Source organism: Mesocricetus auratus, unplaced genomic scaffold (assembly GCF_017639785.1).
Source record: "Mesocricetus auratus isolate SY011 unplaced genomic scaffold, BCM_Maur_2.0 Super-Scaffold_100676, whole genome shotgun sequence".
Taxonomy (NCBI): Eukaryota; Metazoa; Chordata; class Mammalia; order Rodentia; family Cricetidae; genus Mesocricetus; species Mesocricetus auratus.
The window spans coordinates 35,077,594-35,095,178 of record NW_024429266.1 but is presented as its reverse complement, the minus strand read 5'-3'; the positions used below and the strand labels follow the sequence as shown (position 1 = coordinate 35,095,178).

The window sequence follows — 17,585 nt, the reverse complement described above, 5'->3', positions numbered from 1 at the left end:
ATCTGTGCTATGAGTCTTATGACTCTGTCCCTGTGTCTGATTCTGTGTGTGACTGTGTGGCTGTGCTGTGTGTGTGTCTGTTGTGTGTATTGCATTTTGTCTTGTGTGTGTCTGTCCCTGTGTCTGGTGTGTGTGTGTGTGCGTGTGTGCGTGTGTGTGTGTGTGTGTGTGTCTGCCTATCAATCTGTCTTTCTGTCTGTCTGACTGTCTGTCTGTCTGTCCCTAACATAAGGCTTTGCTCTGTGTTTATTGAACAGCACATGGGGAAAGAATGGGACACTTAACAGACAACTTTAACAGTTTTACAAGGGATTATGTCACTGCCTCCAGCTGACCCAAGGGACCCAAACAACAAACAGTACTACAAACACCATCCTTTACCAAGCAATATTCACAATGAATATTTGTGGGTTTTTTTTGTTTGTTTTTGTTTTTTTGGTTTTACGAGTCAGGGTTTCTCTGTATTATTTTGGAAGCTGTCGGTCCACCCAGGCCTCGAACTCACAGAGATCCCCCTGCCTCTGCCTCCCGAGTGCTGGGATTAAAGGCGTGCGCCACCACCGCCCAGCCACAATGAACATTTGTTTTAAAAGATTGCTTTCAATCTCTGTATTTGCTGTTTCCAGCAAGCAACATTATAACACGCATGCATTGTTCTGAGTCAGGGGTGTAATGGAAGATTATAAATGAAAGCCCAAATAAAGGGAAGTCAGGTAGTTATTAGGCAATCACTTACGAATGACAACGGAAGGTAGAGAACCTTGGGTACTGGAAGCTGCCATCTACTCCGAAACCACCACCCAAGAGGGAAAGCTTGACTGGCAGTTCACAGGGAGCACCAAAGACCCCGCCCAGAAGGGGCTGGTACCTCAAAGACTATTGGCTGAAAGAATCCCCACAATTTTGTCTAAATAAGAGAATTCTAAACCTGATACAAAACCTATATACAAAAGAACAAATATCAAGTATTATCCAGGAGAAAGAAAAGGTAAAAAAAAACATACAAAATCAGAACTATACCCAACAAGAACATCAAACAAGAAACACACACTAAATGTCCAGGCTAAGGTAATAGGAAATAATAGAGATTATTCCAACAGCTGTACTATTCTGAGGAGTACATAATTTAAGATTACAGCTGTGCATTAGCTTAAGTTGTAAAAGTTTGCTACTTGGGAAATCCAAGGCAAGTGAGGTTCATTGATAAAATGTTCTCTCTTAAAGGCAGGTCAAACTACAGCTGAGTACACAGTAGGCTATCAGCATTAAGTCTTAAGTGACCTCAAAATAATGTATAAACTCTGACTGTGAGGTCTAGCAAAAGGTCCATTCTCTTAGAATGCAAACAACATGTTCATAATCTTGCATCACCACATTAAGTTTTCATTGTATTTCAGGGAACAGACACAGATACGGTTCCTGTCATACCTATCTGCCTTTGTGACCTGTGCCATTAGAATGCTAAGACAGTCAAGGACAGGATATAAACATGGCATAACCCCAAAGGCTTCATTAACTGACACTGAGCCAGAGATGACATCCCAAGGGCTCTATTACACTGTCACTTTTAACCCTAGAAAGCAGGCGATCCTGCAGCCTGGATTTTACATATGGGCCAACTGAGGTCCAGGAAGGCCAGATAACTAAACATCTCCTCTTTCCATTACCAAGCTATATAAGCTTTACCAACTCACTTTGCATTCCTTTCTGCTTCCAAAAGAGCTTCTGCCAGATCCTTCTGGGCTTTCTCTGCATCCTTTGTTAATTTTCTGTCATGAGCCCGAACCAGACAAAGTTCCCTGAGGAAAAAAAGGAAAGAAATTTCAAACTCAAAGATGAAAACTTCAGAAAAATTTCTACCCTAGCAATCAGATTTACATATAATCTCAGTTACTCTGTGTATTCCACCCCACTCCCCTTCATTTTCTACCCAAAAACCAAACCGAAACCTCCAGTACACATCTTAAATGGATTCTAATCAGGTTTGGCGATGGACTTGGGCTGACAGGAAAAGACAAATCTATGTGACAGATGTATCTACCAGAATAGTGCAGGGGCAAATGCTGTACCCACTCTGGTCTCCCTAGCCTGTGCTCTTCATTCTTGCCACTGGTCATCTTGACACAAGGTTAGCCCCCTAACCATATTGCTATAGTATATTTATTTTCTTTGGAATTTGAACATTAACATCTACAATCATGAGAGAGCTCTGTAAATATGATTAAAATATATGTCTATAATGTGCAACAGGTTCTTCTCTATCAAATACAGATAGAATTTTGGGTTTTAGTTAAAATGAGTAACCCAGCCTCTACCCTTCTCCTGGTTTTCATGTTAAAAGCACTGAAGGCAAAAGAGTCTTCATCATTAACCAATCCTCTCCATGGTTTTCTTTTACTACAGGTGAAGACTTCTGCTTTGTATTGAGGAGCCTCAGGTTTTCACCTGGTCAATTCCTCAATCACATTCTTGAAGTTATACAGTTCTTCTAAGATGCGTTGGTCCATCATCCGCTGAGTCACAAAGTCTTTATAGAACTCAATCATCTGCCGGGCAATCTGGTCAAGCATTTGCACATATCTCTCCCTGCAGGAGAAACGAAAGAAAAGGGAAAGAAAAGAGAGACGGGGAGTGCAAACAAGAAAGTAATACTAGGAAAATAAAGAGCCCATCTGCACGCACCAACTGTGTGTGGGAAGGACAGAAAACAAAAGGAAGCCAGTCTCCTCTCCCACAGCACACACACAGTGAGTGAACCTGGGTGAGTCAGAACCAGAGACACGGATATTAGTAATATATAAGTAATATCTGAGACATAAAACACAAATGGGATGTGCTTTAGTTCTTCTAATTATAAACTTTTGAGAGAGGAACAATGTCATAAATCTAACTTTATGCTAACAATCAGAGTGCCTTGAATAGAGGGAAATTTTCATACAGTTGAATTCATAGGTGACACTTTCCTCAATGTAAATGTAAAAATGTAAAAAGACACCAACTATTTAAAGATTATTAAAATGCTTTCACTCAAAAGGGTTGTTTCTTTTGCTATCAGTCCTGTACTTCTTTCACGTCTTCACTCTGGGCTTTATTTCTCCTAACCCTAACCATTCTCTAAGGCCTTTGCTTCTACTTCCTCAGACCAGTCGGACAGTAGGAAGAGGAAATCTACAGTAGAAGCAAAGGGTGTTATGCTAGAGGTGTAGATCAGCAAGGAAGGGCCCTCATATACATGTGATACACAAATACATAATAATGACAATTTTTAAAAAGAAACTGATGGCTGGGCATGATGGTGCATGCCTTTAGTCCCAGTGCCTCCCAGACACTGGAAAGCAGATCTTTGTGAATTCAAGGACAGCCTGATCTACACAGTGAGACCCTGCCTTAAAAAAAGAATTCAGTGCATATTTTACAACAGGTTCAAGGGCAGCCTGGTTTACATAGCAAGTGCCCAGCCAGCCAGGGCTAGTGAGATGCTGTATTTAAAGAAAAAAAAAGGAAGAAAGAAAAAAAAAAGAGATGTTCAGAAAGTTCCTACAACTTCCCCTGATTCCACAGAGAGTAAAATGCAAATACAGTTTGGTTGATGTATTCTTTCAGCTTTTTGGACACAATCAAAGTCCTAAGAAAGATAAATATAATAACAGTAGTATATATCATCTTTAACAATGACTCATATATTGAGTACCTATTTCTGCTTTCATTTTTAATTTTAATCAAGTCATTAGGATTCTGAGAAGGGGCTGTGTGTACTCACAGGTGTGCATGCAACATGACACATGTGGAGGTCAGAGGGCAATTTTCTGGAGTTGGTTCTCTCCTTCCATTTTGAATTTCAGGTCAACAGGCATGCATGGCAAGCATTTATACCCACTGAGCCTGTGTTCACTCACCAGACCTGTGTTCTCATTTAAATTTCACCACAGCCAGGCATGGGGGTTCATACCAATAAGGCTATATAACAAGTTCGAGGCCAGCCTGAGCCACATAAGACTCTTTCAACCATTAAAAATCAATTAATTCTTTCCACGGTCCTATCAAGCATCTCAATACCTCAACAGATATCACTGGCTTACGACTAGAAAGTGAAAAGACAAAAGCTCTGACTTCTAGGTCTTATGCCAAGATGAAGATTTTACTATACAGATTAAAACTAAACATATATTAGTTTCATAAAGATATTTTTGTAGATTTCTTAAAAGCACACACAAGCATACCTCAACTCATCAAAAAAGATGCAAGTATGGCAATAGTACAGTGGATCCTATTAATTTGTGTAATTAATATGCACTAATAATTATAATTTAAATTTTTGAAATGGAGAACCTGAAATATTCTGTTAACTTCTCTAACCTGATTTTTGACAGTAGCGCTCCTCTATCTACACAATCCACACTGACTTGTCGAATCAGTTCATGAAATACTGTGTTGTAAATAGTCTGTTCCTTTTTCAACACATGTAGTAGTTGGTGCATCTGCCAGAGGTAAGTCAGATAATTGGTGCTTATCACAGGGTATCAGTCAAAATCATTTTAAAAAGGAAATATGCTGAAAGTGAACAAGTTTTAGTAAAATCTTGGTTGGCTTGTTGTGGTTTCATTCACACATATACATAACCAGAAATTACTTTTAAAATCTAGCTAATTTTGGTTGCTTTTGTGTGGTGCACTGAAGCTATCAATACCACTCCTGTATTGTACCAGAATGAGCCTCAGTCTGATCATGAGTCTATATCAGAGAAACCAAAACTGAGGCAGATTCTATGGACAAACTAGACCCTGGACGGCAAGGTACCAAGGACAAGGAAAGCAAAGAAATGCTCAGGAGTTGTTTGGAAATGAAGTTACCTAAAGCAATGACAACTAAAAGTACCCTGGGATCCTGGGATCCTCAACTTAGTGGAGATAGCTTATAAACCTATTAGAGCAGTGGTTCTCAACCTTCCCAATGTTGTTACCCTTTAATACAGTTCCTTGTGTTGTAGTAACTGCCCCAACCATGAAATTATTTTTGTTGCTATTCCATAACTGTTTTTCTTTATTTTGCTACTGTTATGAATCATAATACAAATATTTTTGGAGACAGAGGTTTGTCAAAGGGGGTTCATAACCCACAGGTTGAGAACCACTGCTTTAGAGGGCCAACTGGTAAATCATAAAACTTGATTATGAGATAATACTCTTCTATTCATCTTGTACAGGTAAGCTACATGGTCATCAGACTTGGGGGCAAGTACCTTTGCCCACTGAGCTATCTTGCCAGCCTCTTTTTGTTTTGTTTGTTTTCAAATAAGTACTTATTATATAGCTCAGGCTAGATTGGAACTTGAAATCCTCCTGCCTCAACCTGCAAGTCTTAAGAAGATCTATGCCATCCAGTTACATACTTCAAAATTGCCAATAAGGGATGTGGTTCAGCTGCCAAAGCTCTTACAAAGCCCTTTACTCAATCCCAAAACATCACAGGTATTGACTGAAACTAACCCCTGGAAGATGGAGACAGGAGAATCATAAGTTCAAGGACATTCACAAAGATTCAAAGTCACCTCCTGATACATAGTAAGTTCAAGGCAAGCCTGGGTTACATAGATTCTATCTCAAAACAAAAACATCCAGTAAAAATGATTTTAAAAGTACCAACACAGGGGCTGGAGAGATGGCTCAGAGGTTAAGAGCACTGGCTGCTCTTCCAGAGGTCCTGAGTTCAATTACCAGCAACTACATGGGAGCTCACAAGCCGAATTACAACACTTCAGCCAACAACAGGCCAGGTCATAACCATGGCTCTGTAAGGTTAAAATAAAACTGAAAAGTCCCCCATCACCTGATATTTTTACTGATCTTTTCTGTTTGGATACAAGGATCCTTACTATTGTGCCACAACTACTTGTGAGGTTGGAGCAGTCTCTCCTGTCTAGGCTTGTGTGTCTAGGCTTAGGTAAATCCATGCTATCATGTTTGCCCAGTGACATCACCTAATGACGCCTCTCTCAGAACACTCCCAATGACTAAACAACATATAACTATACTAACAGTTGATGGTGTAGTGTTTGCCATTGCCAGGCCCTTTCTAAGCACTTTTATATGCCATTCAGTCTCACTCACAACAACATGTGGCAGTACTATTATTATTTCTAATCAGTAGATTAGGAAATTGAGGTACAAATACATGAGATGATTTACCCAGAGCCACCACTAATTAATGGCAGTCAAATTCCAAGCACTCTGCCGCCCAAGTACACACTCTTAACCACAGGGTTACTCTGACTGGCAGTTACCTTGGTTGGCCCTGTATACTCCTCGCTTTCTATTCCAGCCCTCTCCAGCATGGCGTCCATCACATCACCCAGTTGGATCACTTCTACTCTTTTATTAGGTTTCCTAAAGATCAAAGGGAGAGACTTAGGCAAGTAGCATCTCATCAGCCCATCTTCAGACCTAAAATGTTTCAGGAAAAATATAAACTATGGCATACTAAGGGCAATTTAAAGGGATAGGCCAAGATATATTTATTTAGGGATATACTAGTAACACAGTTTAAAACAATGAAAATAAAAATAGTGTAATTTTTTTCCTTAAAAGAAAAATACCCGACACCCATGGCAAAACAACAATGCACATAAAATATTTGCCGGGTGTTGGTGGTGCATGCCTTTAATCCCAGGAATCTGGAGGCAGAGGCAGACAGATCTCTGTGAATTCAAGGCCAGCCTGGTCTACAGAGGGAGTGCAAGGACAGCCTCCAAAGTCACACAGAGAAACCCTGTCTCGAAAAAAAAATGAAAGAAAGAAACAAACAAACAAACAAAAAGAAAGAGAGCCCTACGGGATTCAGACCACCCAGAGACTGCCTGCTTCCAAGTTCCAGTCTCCACCCACGGGACAGGCGAGGTGAGGGTCCAGCCTACCCAGAGTTTGCTAAGGTCCCGATACTAGGATGGCCTCCATCCACACAAGAGGAAAGCCACCAGGGTACTGGACCTGCTCCCAACCACTGGAAAGGAACCATGGTCACATACCCACCAGGGGAGGAAGATACTCCTTCTGCACCCACAGGAAGAAATGATGGAAAGGAGACAACACAAAACACACCCACCAACAGAAAAACCAATATGACACCGCCAGAAACTAGAGAATCAACACCCGTAAGACCTGAGCAGTCCATTGCAGAAGAAGCAGATGAGAAAGACCTTAAAAACAACTTCATGAAAATGATAGAGGCCCTCAAAGAAGATATGAGAAAAATCCCTTAAAGACATGGAAGAAAAAGTAAACGAAAAAAATACAAGAAATGGAGGGGGAAACTATCCAAAAAATGCAAGAAATGGAAGAAAAGACAAACCAAAAACTTCAACAAATGCAAGAAAGAGAGGAAAAGACAACGGAAAAATTACAAGAAACAATTCAAACAGTGCAAGGGTTGAAAGCTGAAATAGAGACAATAAAAAACACAGTCTGAAGGAATGCTGGAAATAGAAAAGATGGACAAGCAGTCAGGTACTACAGATATAAGCATAACCAATAGAATACAAGAGATGGAAGACAGAATCTCAGGTGTTGAAGATACACTAGAGGAAACAAGATTCATCAACCAAAGAAAATCTTAAGTCCAACAAATCCCCAACACAAAATATCCAGGAAATATGGGGACACCGTGAAAAGACCAAATCTAAGAATAAAAGGTATAGAAGAAGGTGAAGAAATCCACTTCAAAGGGGCAGAAAACATATTCAACAAAATCATAGAAGAAAACTTTCCCAACTTAAAGAAAGACATGCCAATGAAAGTACAAGAAGCCTACAGAATACCAAATAGAGCAGACCATAAAAGGAAATCCCTTCACCACATAATAATAAAAACCCAAACATACAGAATAAAGAAAGAATATTAAGAGCAGCAAAGGAAAAAGGTCAAGTAACATACAAAGGCAAACCTATAAGAATCACACCTGACTTCTCCATGGAAACTCTGAAAGCCAAAAGATCCTAGATAGATATTCTACCAACACTAAGAAACCATGGATGCCAGCCCAGACTGCTATACTCAGCAAAGCTTTCAATCATTATAGATGGAGAAAACAAGATATTCCATGACAAAACCAATTTAAACAATACGTATCCACTAACCCAGCCCTACAGAAAGTTCTGGAAGGAAAACCCCAACCCAAGGGAGTTAACTACAACCAGAAAAACATAGGCAATAAGTAATCCTACCTTACCAACAGCCAAAAGAAAAGAGGTGGAAATCCACATATAATTCCACTACCGTCAACTATTCCAAAACAAACAAGAATGAACAATCAATTGTCATTAATATCCCTCAATATTAATGGTCTTAACTCGCCCATAAAGAGACAGGCTAACAGAATGTATTTGAAGACAGAACCCATCCTTCTGCTTCATACAAGAAACATAACTCAGCCTCAAAGACAGACATTACCTCAGAGTTAAGGCTTGGGAAAAGATTTTCCAATCAAATGGACCCAAGAAACAAGTGGGTGTAGCAATCCTAATATCTAGCAAATTAAATTTTAAAATAAAATCAATCAAAAGAGATGAAGAAGGGCACTTCATACTCATCACAGAAGAAATCCACCAAGATGAAGTTTCAATTTTGAACATCTATGCCCCAAATACAAAGGCACCCACGTTCATAAAAGAAACATTAAGCCCCACACACTTATAGTGGGAGACTTAAACACCCCACTCTCGCCTCTAGACAGGACTACCAGACAGAAACTTAAAAAAGAAGCAAAGGAACTGATAGAAGTTATGACACAATTGGGATTAACAGACATCTATAGAACATTCCACCCAAATAAAAAAACCTTCTCAAAAATCGACCACATACTTGGCAACATATAAAAAATGGAATAACTCCATGCACCGTATCAGATCACCAGACATTAAAATTAGAATTCAACAACAATACAGATTGCAGAAACCCTACAAACTCATGGAAGTTGAATAATGCACAATTGTACCATTCCTGGGTCAAAGAAGAAATAAAAAGACTTCCTAGAATTCAATGAGAATGAGGACACAACATACCCAAACTTATGGGACACTTTGAAAGCAGTGCTAAGAGGAAAGTTCATAGCACTAGGTACCCACATGAAGAAACTGGAGAGTAGTTACACTAGAGAATCAACAGCACAACTGAAATCCCTAGAACACAAAGAAGCAAATTCACCAAGGAGGAGTAGATGCCAGGAAATAATCAAATTGAGGGCCGAAATCAAAGCAGAAACTAGGAAAACAATACAAAAAAATCAATGTAATGAAGAGTTGGTTCTTTGAGAAAATCAACAAGATAGACAAACCTTTATCCAAACTTACCAAATGACAGAGTATGAACATGCAAATTAACAAAATCAGAAATGAAAAAAGGGATATAACAACGGACATTGAGGAAATCCAGAGAATCATCAAGTCATACTTTGAAAACCTGTACTCAACACAATTTGAAAATTTAAAGGAAATGCACAATTTTCTGGATAGATATCACTTGCCAAAATTAAATCAAGAACAGATAAGCAATTTAAATAGACCTATAACCCCTAAGGAAATAGAAGCAGTCATCAAAAGTCTCCCAACCAAAAATAAGCCCAGGGCCAGATGGCCTCAGCATAGAATTCTACCAGAAATTCAAAGGACAGCTTATACCAATTCTTCTCAAAGTATCCCATGCAATAGATGCAGAAGGGTCTTTGCCAAACTCTTTCTATGAGGCTTCAATAACCTTGATACCCAAGCCACACAAAGACACAACTAAGAAAGAAAACTTCAGACCAATATCCCTCATGAACATTGATGCTAAGATACTCAATAAAATGCTGGCAAATAGGATCCAAGAACACATCAGAAAACTCACCCACCATGATCAAGTAGGCTTCCTCCCAGGCATCCAGAATTGGTTCAACATACGAAAATCCATCAATGTAATCTACCATATAAACACGCTGAGAACATAAATCACATGATCATCTCACTGGATGCTGAAAAAGCCTTTAACAAAATCCAACACCCCTTCATGATAAAGGTCTTGGAGAGATCTGGGATAATAGGAACTTACCTCAACATAATAAAAGCTATATACAGCAAACCAACAGCCAACATCAAACTAAATGGACAGAAACTCAATGCAATTCCCCTAAGATCAGGAACAAGACAAGGCTGTCCACTTTCTCCATACCTCTTCAATATTGTACTTGAAGTTCTAGCTAGAGCAATACGACAACAAAAGGAGATCAAGGGGATATACATTGGAAAGGAAGAGGTCAAACTTTCACTATTTGCAGATGATATGATAGTTTACATAAGTGACCCAAAAAACTCTACCAGGGAACGTCTGCAGCTGATAAATACTTTCAGCAAAGTGGCAGGATACAAGATCAACTCAAGAAAATCAGTAGTCCTACTATATACAGATGATAAAAGGGCTGAGAAAGAAATCAGAGAAACATCAACCTTTACAATAGCCACAAACAACATAAAATACCTTGGGGTAACGCTAACCAAACAAGTGAAAGACCTGTATAGCAAGAACTTTGAGTCTTTAAAGAAAGAAATTAAAGAAGACATCAGAAAATGGAAAGATCTCCCATGCTCTTGGATAGGTAGGATCAACATAGTAAAAATGGCAATTCTTACTGAAAACAATATACAGATTTAATGCAATCCCCATTAAAATCCCAGCACAATTCTTCACAGACCTTGAAAGAATAATCCTCAACTTTATATGGAAAAACAAAAGATGCAGGATAGCCAAAACAACCTTATTCAACAAAGCAACATCTGGAGGCATCACCATCCCTGACTTCAAGCTCTATTATAGAGCTGTAGTCCTGAAAACAGCTTGGTATTGGCACAAAAATAGACAGGTAGACCAATGGAATTGAATTGAACACCATGATATTAACCCATACATGTAGAACATCTGATTTTCGACAAAGAAGGTAAAAATATACAATGGAAAAATGAAAGCATCTTCAACAAATGGTGCTGGCATAACTGGATGCTGGCATGTAGAAGAATGCAGATAGATCCATGCCTATCACCATGCACAAAACTTAAGTCCAAATGGATGAAAGACCTCAACATAAATCTAGCCACACTTATAGAAGAGAAAGTGGGAGGCACCCTTGAACGAATTGATACAGGAGACCACTTCCTGAACATAACTCCAGTAGCACAGACACTAAGATCGACAATTAATAAATGGGACCTCCTGAAACTGAGAAGCTTCTGTAAGGCAAAGGACACAGTCAGCAAGACAAAAAAGCAACCCACAGATTGGGAAAAGATATTCATTAACCCCACATCTGACAGAGGTCTGATCTCCAAAATTTACAAAGAACTCAAGAAGTAAGTCTCTAAAACACCAAAGGATCCAATCAAAAAGTGGGGTACAGAACTAAATAGAGAATTCTCAGTAGAGGAGTCTAAAATGGCTGAGAGACACTTGAGAAAGTACTCAACATCCTTAGCCATCCGGGAAATGCAAATCAAAACAACTCTGAGATACCATCTCACTCCTGTCAGAACTGCTAAAATCAAAAACTCCAATGACAGTTTATGCTGGAGAGGATGTGGAGAAAGGGGAACACTCCTACACCGCTGGTGGGAGTGCCAACTTGTACAGCCACTTTGGAAATCAGTATGAAGATTCCTCAGGAAAATGGGAATTAGCCTACCTCAAGACCCAGCAATTCCACTCTTAGGCATATACCCAAAAGATGCCCATTCATACAACAAGGACATCTGTTCCACTATGTTCATAGCCAGAACCTGGAAGCAACCTAGGTGCCCCTCAACTGAAGAGTGGATAGAGAAAATGTGGTACATTTACATAATGGAGTACTATTCAGCGGAAAAAAACAATGGAATCTTGAAATTTGCAGGCAAATGGATGGCACTAGAAGAAACCATCCTGAGTGAGGTAACCCAGTAACAAAAAGAGAAACATGGTATTTACTCACTCATTTATGGATTTTAGACATGAATCAAAGGAGTGCCAGCATACAATCCCACTGCCAGAGAGTCTGGGAAACAGAACCTTCATCCAGTGACTGATGAAAGCAGAGGCAGATACCCACAGACAAACACTGAACTGAACTCCTGGAATCCAGTGTTAGAGAGGGAGAACTGATGGGCAAAGGAGTTAAGACTGGGCTGGTTTAACCCACAGAAACAGTTGACCTTAACAAGGGGAAGTTCTTGGACCCCAGATTGATGGCTGTGTGGAAATCATGGGACTGACCCAGACCCCCTGAATGAGGAGGCCTAGGTAATCTATGGAGCCTTGGGTAGTATTTATCCCTGGTGTACAAATAGACTTTGAGTGCCCATGCCACAATATGGGAGGCTCTCTCAGCCTGGACTCTTTGGGGAGGGCCTAGGCCCTGCCCTGGATTAAATGACAGTCACTGGTGATCCACCATAGAGGGCCTCACCCTCCCTAGGGATCAGAGTGGAGATTGGGTGGGGGACTGGGGGACCTGGTGGGGAGGGCAGGGGAGGAGGGGAGGGAGAGGGAGCTGGGATTAACATGTGAAACAAGATTGTTTCTAACCTAAATAAAAAAAATAGCTGGGCAGTGGTGGCGCTTGCCTTTAATCCCAGCACTCGGGAGGCAGAGACAGGCAGATCTCTGTGAGTTCGAGGCTATGCTGGACCGACAGCCTCCAAAACAATACAGAGAAACCCTGTCTCGTAAAACCAAAAAAAAAAAAAAGATAAAAATAAAAAAGTAATTATTATTAAAAAAAGAGAGAAAAAAGAAAGGAAGGAAGAAAGATAATATTCAACCTCAAAGGTGCTAAATAACCACGGTACCACATGTGACAGGAACACAGAACAAATGAAAGGCCATAAAAATAAGCTTTGACACTGGGTAGTTTAAAGTGCATGAGAGACAAAAGCAAAGCAGAGAGATTCTAATACTTCATGTACAGAATAAAAAACACGCGACAGTGCTTGAATATCAAGCTACTATCTGAATATGCAGTTGGTCACAGGAGCACCACTAATTGAATCATGGTCTTACAGACAATTATTACCTTGTGTCTCTGCTATGACTTGAATGTTTTTGTCTAATAAAATACTAAGGAAAGAAACATATGTGTATGTGGTTACTCTTTCCAAGAAACACTTTGGAAAACCCTGCGTACTCACATGGATGGGAAGAGCAACAGCCTGTTTTCACTGTCTGTGAGGAGGGTGGTGTATTTGCTGCAACAAATAAAATGAGAAAATGTTACTTTAAGAAAACATTCTGGGCTGAAGAGTATAGGTCAGTGATGGAACATGAAGTCCTGGGGTATAGAGAGGGGAAGAGAGAACAGCAAGAAGGACAGTATCTAGCCTGTTCATCCGTTAGCACACCATATACCCAGAAGCCTGGTTCCTAAGAGCTATTCTCCAGTAAATGAAACCCGTGTTTGAAGAGTGGAGATGGAAGAAATTACAATATGACAAACTAAAGACACCAACGGATTTAAAAGTTTGGATGCGATTTTAAAAATGGACACTGATCATATGTGGAACATTTTTAGTAAAGTATATTCAATTCTGCCGGGCGGTGGTGACGCACGCCTTTAATCCCAGCACTCGGGAGGCAGAGGCAGGTGGATCTCTGTGAGTTTGAGGCCAGGCTGGACCAAAAGCCTCCAAAACAATACAGAGAAACCCTGTCTCTTAAAATATATATATATATATATATTCAATTCCATTCCCTGATATATCAAAAAAAAAAGATTTCCTTGATTCATTAAAAAAAAAAAGACATGCCATCAATCTCAACACTCGGAAGGGAGAGGCAGGAAGACCCAGTAAAATCATCTCCTCTATAGAGAGTTCCAGACGTATCTGAACCACATGAGACTTCTTTAAGGCCTTTGAGATTGCTCAGGCCACCAAGCCCAACAATCTGAGTATGGTGCCTGAAACCCACGTAGTGGAAAGGAGTACTGAATACCAAGAGCTATTTTCTGATGTCACCACCTCAACACACACACATAAATAAATGCAATTAATAACAAAAGTGCCTTTTGGCATTTTCAAAGATGGTAAGGTGGTGTTGGGATATAGCTTGATGGTAGAGCCCTTACTGACATGTACAAAGCCCCAGGTTCAATTCCAGTACCAAAAAAAAGGCGAAAGAAAAAAAAAATAGTCAACTTTATTTGCTTTGTAATAGCGAACTGTTATTTTAGAAAGTTAAAACAAGACTCCATACTAAAATGCATAAATAGGAATCAGCAAATGATGAAATGACTAGTGCCAAGTCTAGAGATGTGCATAGCAGACTGCCTTGTATTGTCTTCGTGGTCACACTGTGAAAACCCCTTCCACAATTAGGATTTTGAAGACTGGCAATGGCAGTGGCACACACCTGTAATCCCAGCACTTAGGAGGCAGAGGCAGGAGAATCTCCATGAGTTCGAGGCCAGCCTGGTCTACAAAGTGAGATCTAGTACAGCTAGGGCTGTTATACAAAGAAACCCTGTCTCTGAAGAAGAAAAAAAAAAGAATTTGGAAGAAAGTTCTGCTTTATCTGTTTGGTTGGTTTCACGTTTTGATTTGAGAGAGAATCTTGTTATGTAGCCCAGGCTGGCTTTGAATTGGCAATCAATCCTCTTGCCTCAGCTTCCCAGGGCTGGGATTACAGGTATGCTCTACTACATACAACTCAAAGTTCAATTTTTTTAAAGATTTATTTTTTATGTGTATGTGTGTATGCCATGCCTGGGTGTATGTATATGTATCACATGCTTGCAGGTGCCAGAAAAGGACATCAAATCCCCTAGAATTGAAGTTACAGGAAGTTGTGAGCTGCCATGTGATACTAACTATAACCTGGGCTTTCTGTAAAAACAGCAAGTTCTCTTAATGTTAAGATATGTCTCTAGCCCTAAAGTTCCAAGTTTTTAAACATATTTTTAAATAATTTATTTACTTTTATTTTATGTATATTGGTGTCTTGCCTGCATGTATGTCTGTGTGTCAGATCTTGGAGTTACAGTTGTAAGCTGCCATGTGGGTTCTGGGAATTGAGCTCAGGTTCTTTGGAAGAGCAATTAGTGCTCTTAACTACTGACCCATCTCTCTAGCCCTAAAGTTCCACTTTTTAAAATATTAAAAGTTAAATGGTAAGAAAAATTATAGAACATTTAATCATGAAAACCCAAAATTCTTGTATTCCTCCTTGGGAGTCCCCCTGACAATCAGTTCTTTCATGCTTTACCTTAACAAATCTAAGTTCACTTTGCTCTACAAGCAAACAGGAGAAGGAAGAAGAGAAGGAGGAGATAGAAAAAGAAAGGAAGGAACAAAGGGAAGGAGGAAGGGAGAAAGGGAGGGGGGGAGGGGATGGGAGGGACCAAAACTCTTTGAGTCATCTCTAGGGTTTCTGTTTGTTTTGTCTTTGTTTTTGTTGTAAACTTTCTTATGCTGTTCCAGGTCAGCTCACCCAAACATTCCCTTACTACATCAGGAAAATGAGTGCGCATGTCAGATATACAACAAAACATCATAGTACTCACTCGTCATAATACTTCAAACCTGAAACTCCTGTATTTGACACAATATGAAACTCTTCAGGAATCAAGGTGTCTGCTAATGTCTTCTGCTTATAAAGAAAAGGGTAGACATATTAACAGATGAAAAAACTGGACACATATTGCAAAATTAAGCATGAACGTGAGAACAGATTTTTCTTCTCATGTAATCATTTCTTGGTATTTGAGTAGAACTAATTTTAGGACCCTTCAAAGATACCAAAATCTAGATCACTGGGAACAATTAGCAACAACTACAATGTTACAGATCACTGGTTCTCAACTTTTTTAATATTGCAACCCTTTAATACAGTTCCTCATGTTGTGGTGATCCAATCATGAAATTATCTTCATTGCTACTTCATAACTGTAATTTTGTTAGTATTATAAATAGTAATATTCTTGGAGACAGAGGTTTGCCAAAGGGGTTGCAACCCAGGGCTTGAGAACCGCTGGTCTAGATGTTCAAGTCTATTACATAAAACAGTTTTATTTACTTATTTATGCAGTATTGACCCCCCTTTACTGTAGTACCTCATGCAAGTAAATTGTTGCCATGCTAAATTATTTAGGGAAAAATGACAAGCAACCATCTGTACTTGTTTAGTACAGATATCAATTTTTTTCAAGCATGTTTTACTTGTGGTTGATGGCATAGGTGAATGGAGAACCCTCAAGTATGGAGGGACAACTATATTCATAAATCCTTTAGCTCTTTTTTTCTAGCTGTAGTGGTTTGAATGATATCTCTCACATGTCTCAAGTTGGTAGAACTGTTTGGGAAAGATTAGGAGGTGTGGCCTTAATTGGAGGAGGTGTGTCACTGGGTCAGCTTTGAGATTTCAAAAGACTTGCACCAGTGTGTCCTCTCTCTGCTTCCTGCTCTTGAATCAAGATGTAAGCACTCAGCTGTTCCTGCCACCACACCTTTGTTCCACCATCATGGACTCTAACCCTCTGGAACCATAAACTAAATTAACACTTTCTTTTATAGGTTACCTTAGTCATGGCATTTTTTTACAGCAATAAAAAAGGAACTAGGACAGAAGTTAGAACTAGAAAATGGCCTATTGCTATGAAACTTGACCATGTTGGGTTTTAGTGGAATGTACAAGACTTTGGGATATCAGACTAGAAAAACATTGTAAATTGGCCATTGTAAGTAATGCTTAACAGGTCATATTAGTAGAATCTTAGAAGACCACAATATTAAGAGCTATGAGGACTGTGGAAACCAAATAAGAGGCTTCAGGGAAACAACATTAGCAACATGGCTAGAGACCACTCTTGTGATATTTTGGCAAAGAATGTGACTGCTTTCTGTCCTTGCTCTAAGAAGTTAAATTAAAAAGTAATGGACTGCTGGGCAGTGGTGGCATGCACCTTTAATCCCAGCACTCAGGAGGTAATCTGTGAGTTGAGACCAGCCTGGTCTACAAAGCAAGTTCCAGGACAGGCTCCAAAGCTACAGAGAAACCCTGTCTCAAAAAAACAAAAAAGAAAAAGAAAAAAAGTAATGAACTAATTTCTTTATTTTTAAAAAGATTTATTTACTATGTACATAGTGTTCTGCTTGCACACCACCAGAAGGCACCAGATCTCATTTATAGATGGTTGTGAACTGGGAATTGAACGTAGGACCTCTGGAAGATCAGCCAGTGCTCTTAACCTCTGAGCCATCTCTCCAGCCCCTAGACTAATTTCTTTGATGAAGGAAATTTCAAGACAGTCTAATTGACTCTTGTTGTGTGGTTACTAGTAATCATTCTTATGCAGGTCTAGGATGAAAAAGATCAAGTGGGGCATAAAAAGATGTAAAATGTACAGTTTAAAGAGAAAAAGAGCACCAGGAAACTTAATGTTATGGCTAAGGAGTGATGAAAGGGCTAAGAAGATTAAGCAGTGGCCTGACCCACACTAGAATAACAACCTGAGAGATGCCCTTGGCACTGGGGAGGCAGAAGTAGGCAGATCTCATGGAGCTGGGGGCTAGACTGGTTGACATAACCAGGGTTACTTAGAGA

The 17,585-nt window shown here is 39.6% G+C and overlaps 1 protein-coding gene across 1 annotated transcript in view; it reads right to left on the bottom strand.

Annotated features, from left to right (window-relative positions):
- Nucleotides 1–17,585, bottom strand: part of Axdnd1 (axonemal dynein light chain domain containing 1) — a 64,408-nt gene that overhangs the window by 36,341 nt on the left and 10,482 nt on the right. The window contains exons 5-10 of the mRNA XM_040739116.1: nt 15,547–15,629; nt 13,178–13,234; nt 6,281–6,383; nt 4,357–4,478; nt 2,446–2,586; nt 1,695–1,799 (exon numbers count right to left, since the gene is read on the bottom strand). Of these exons, the coding sequence (XP_040595050.1) occupies nt 1,695–1,799; nt 2,446–2,586; nt 4,357–4,478; nt 6,281–6,383; nt 13,178–13,234; nt 15,547–15,629 (611 nt within the window). The remainder of the gene's footprint in view (nt 1–1,694; nt 1,800–2,445; nt 2,587–4,356; nt 4,479–6,280; nt 6,384–13,177; nt 13,235–15,546; nt 15,630–17,585) is intronic.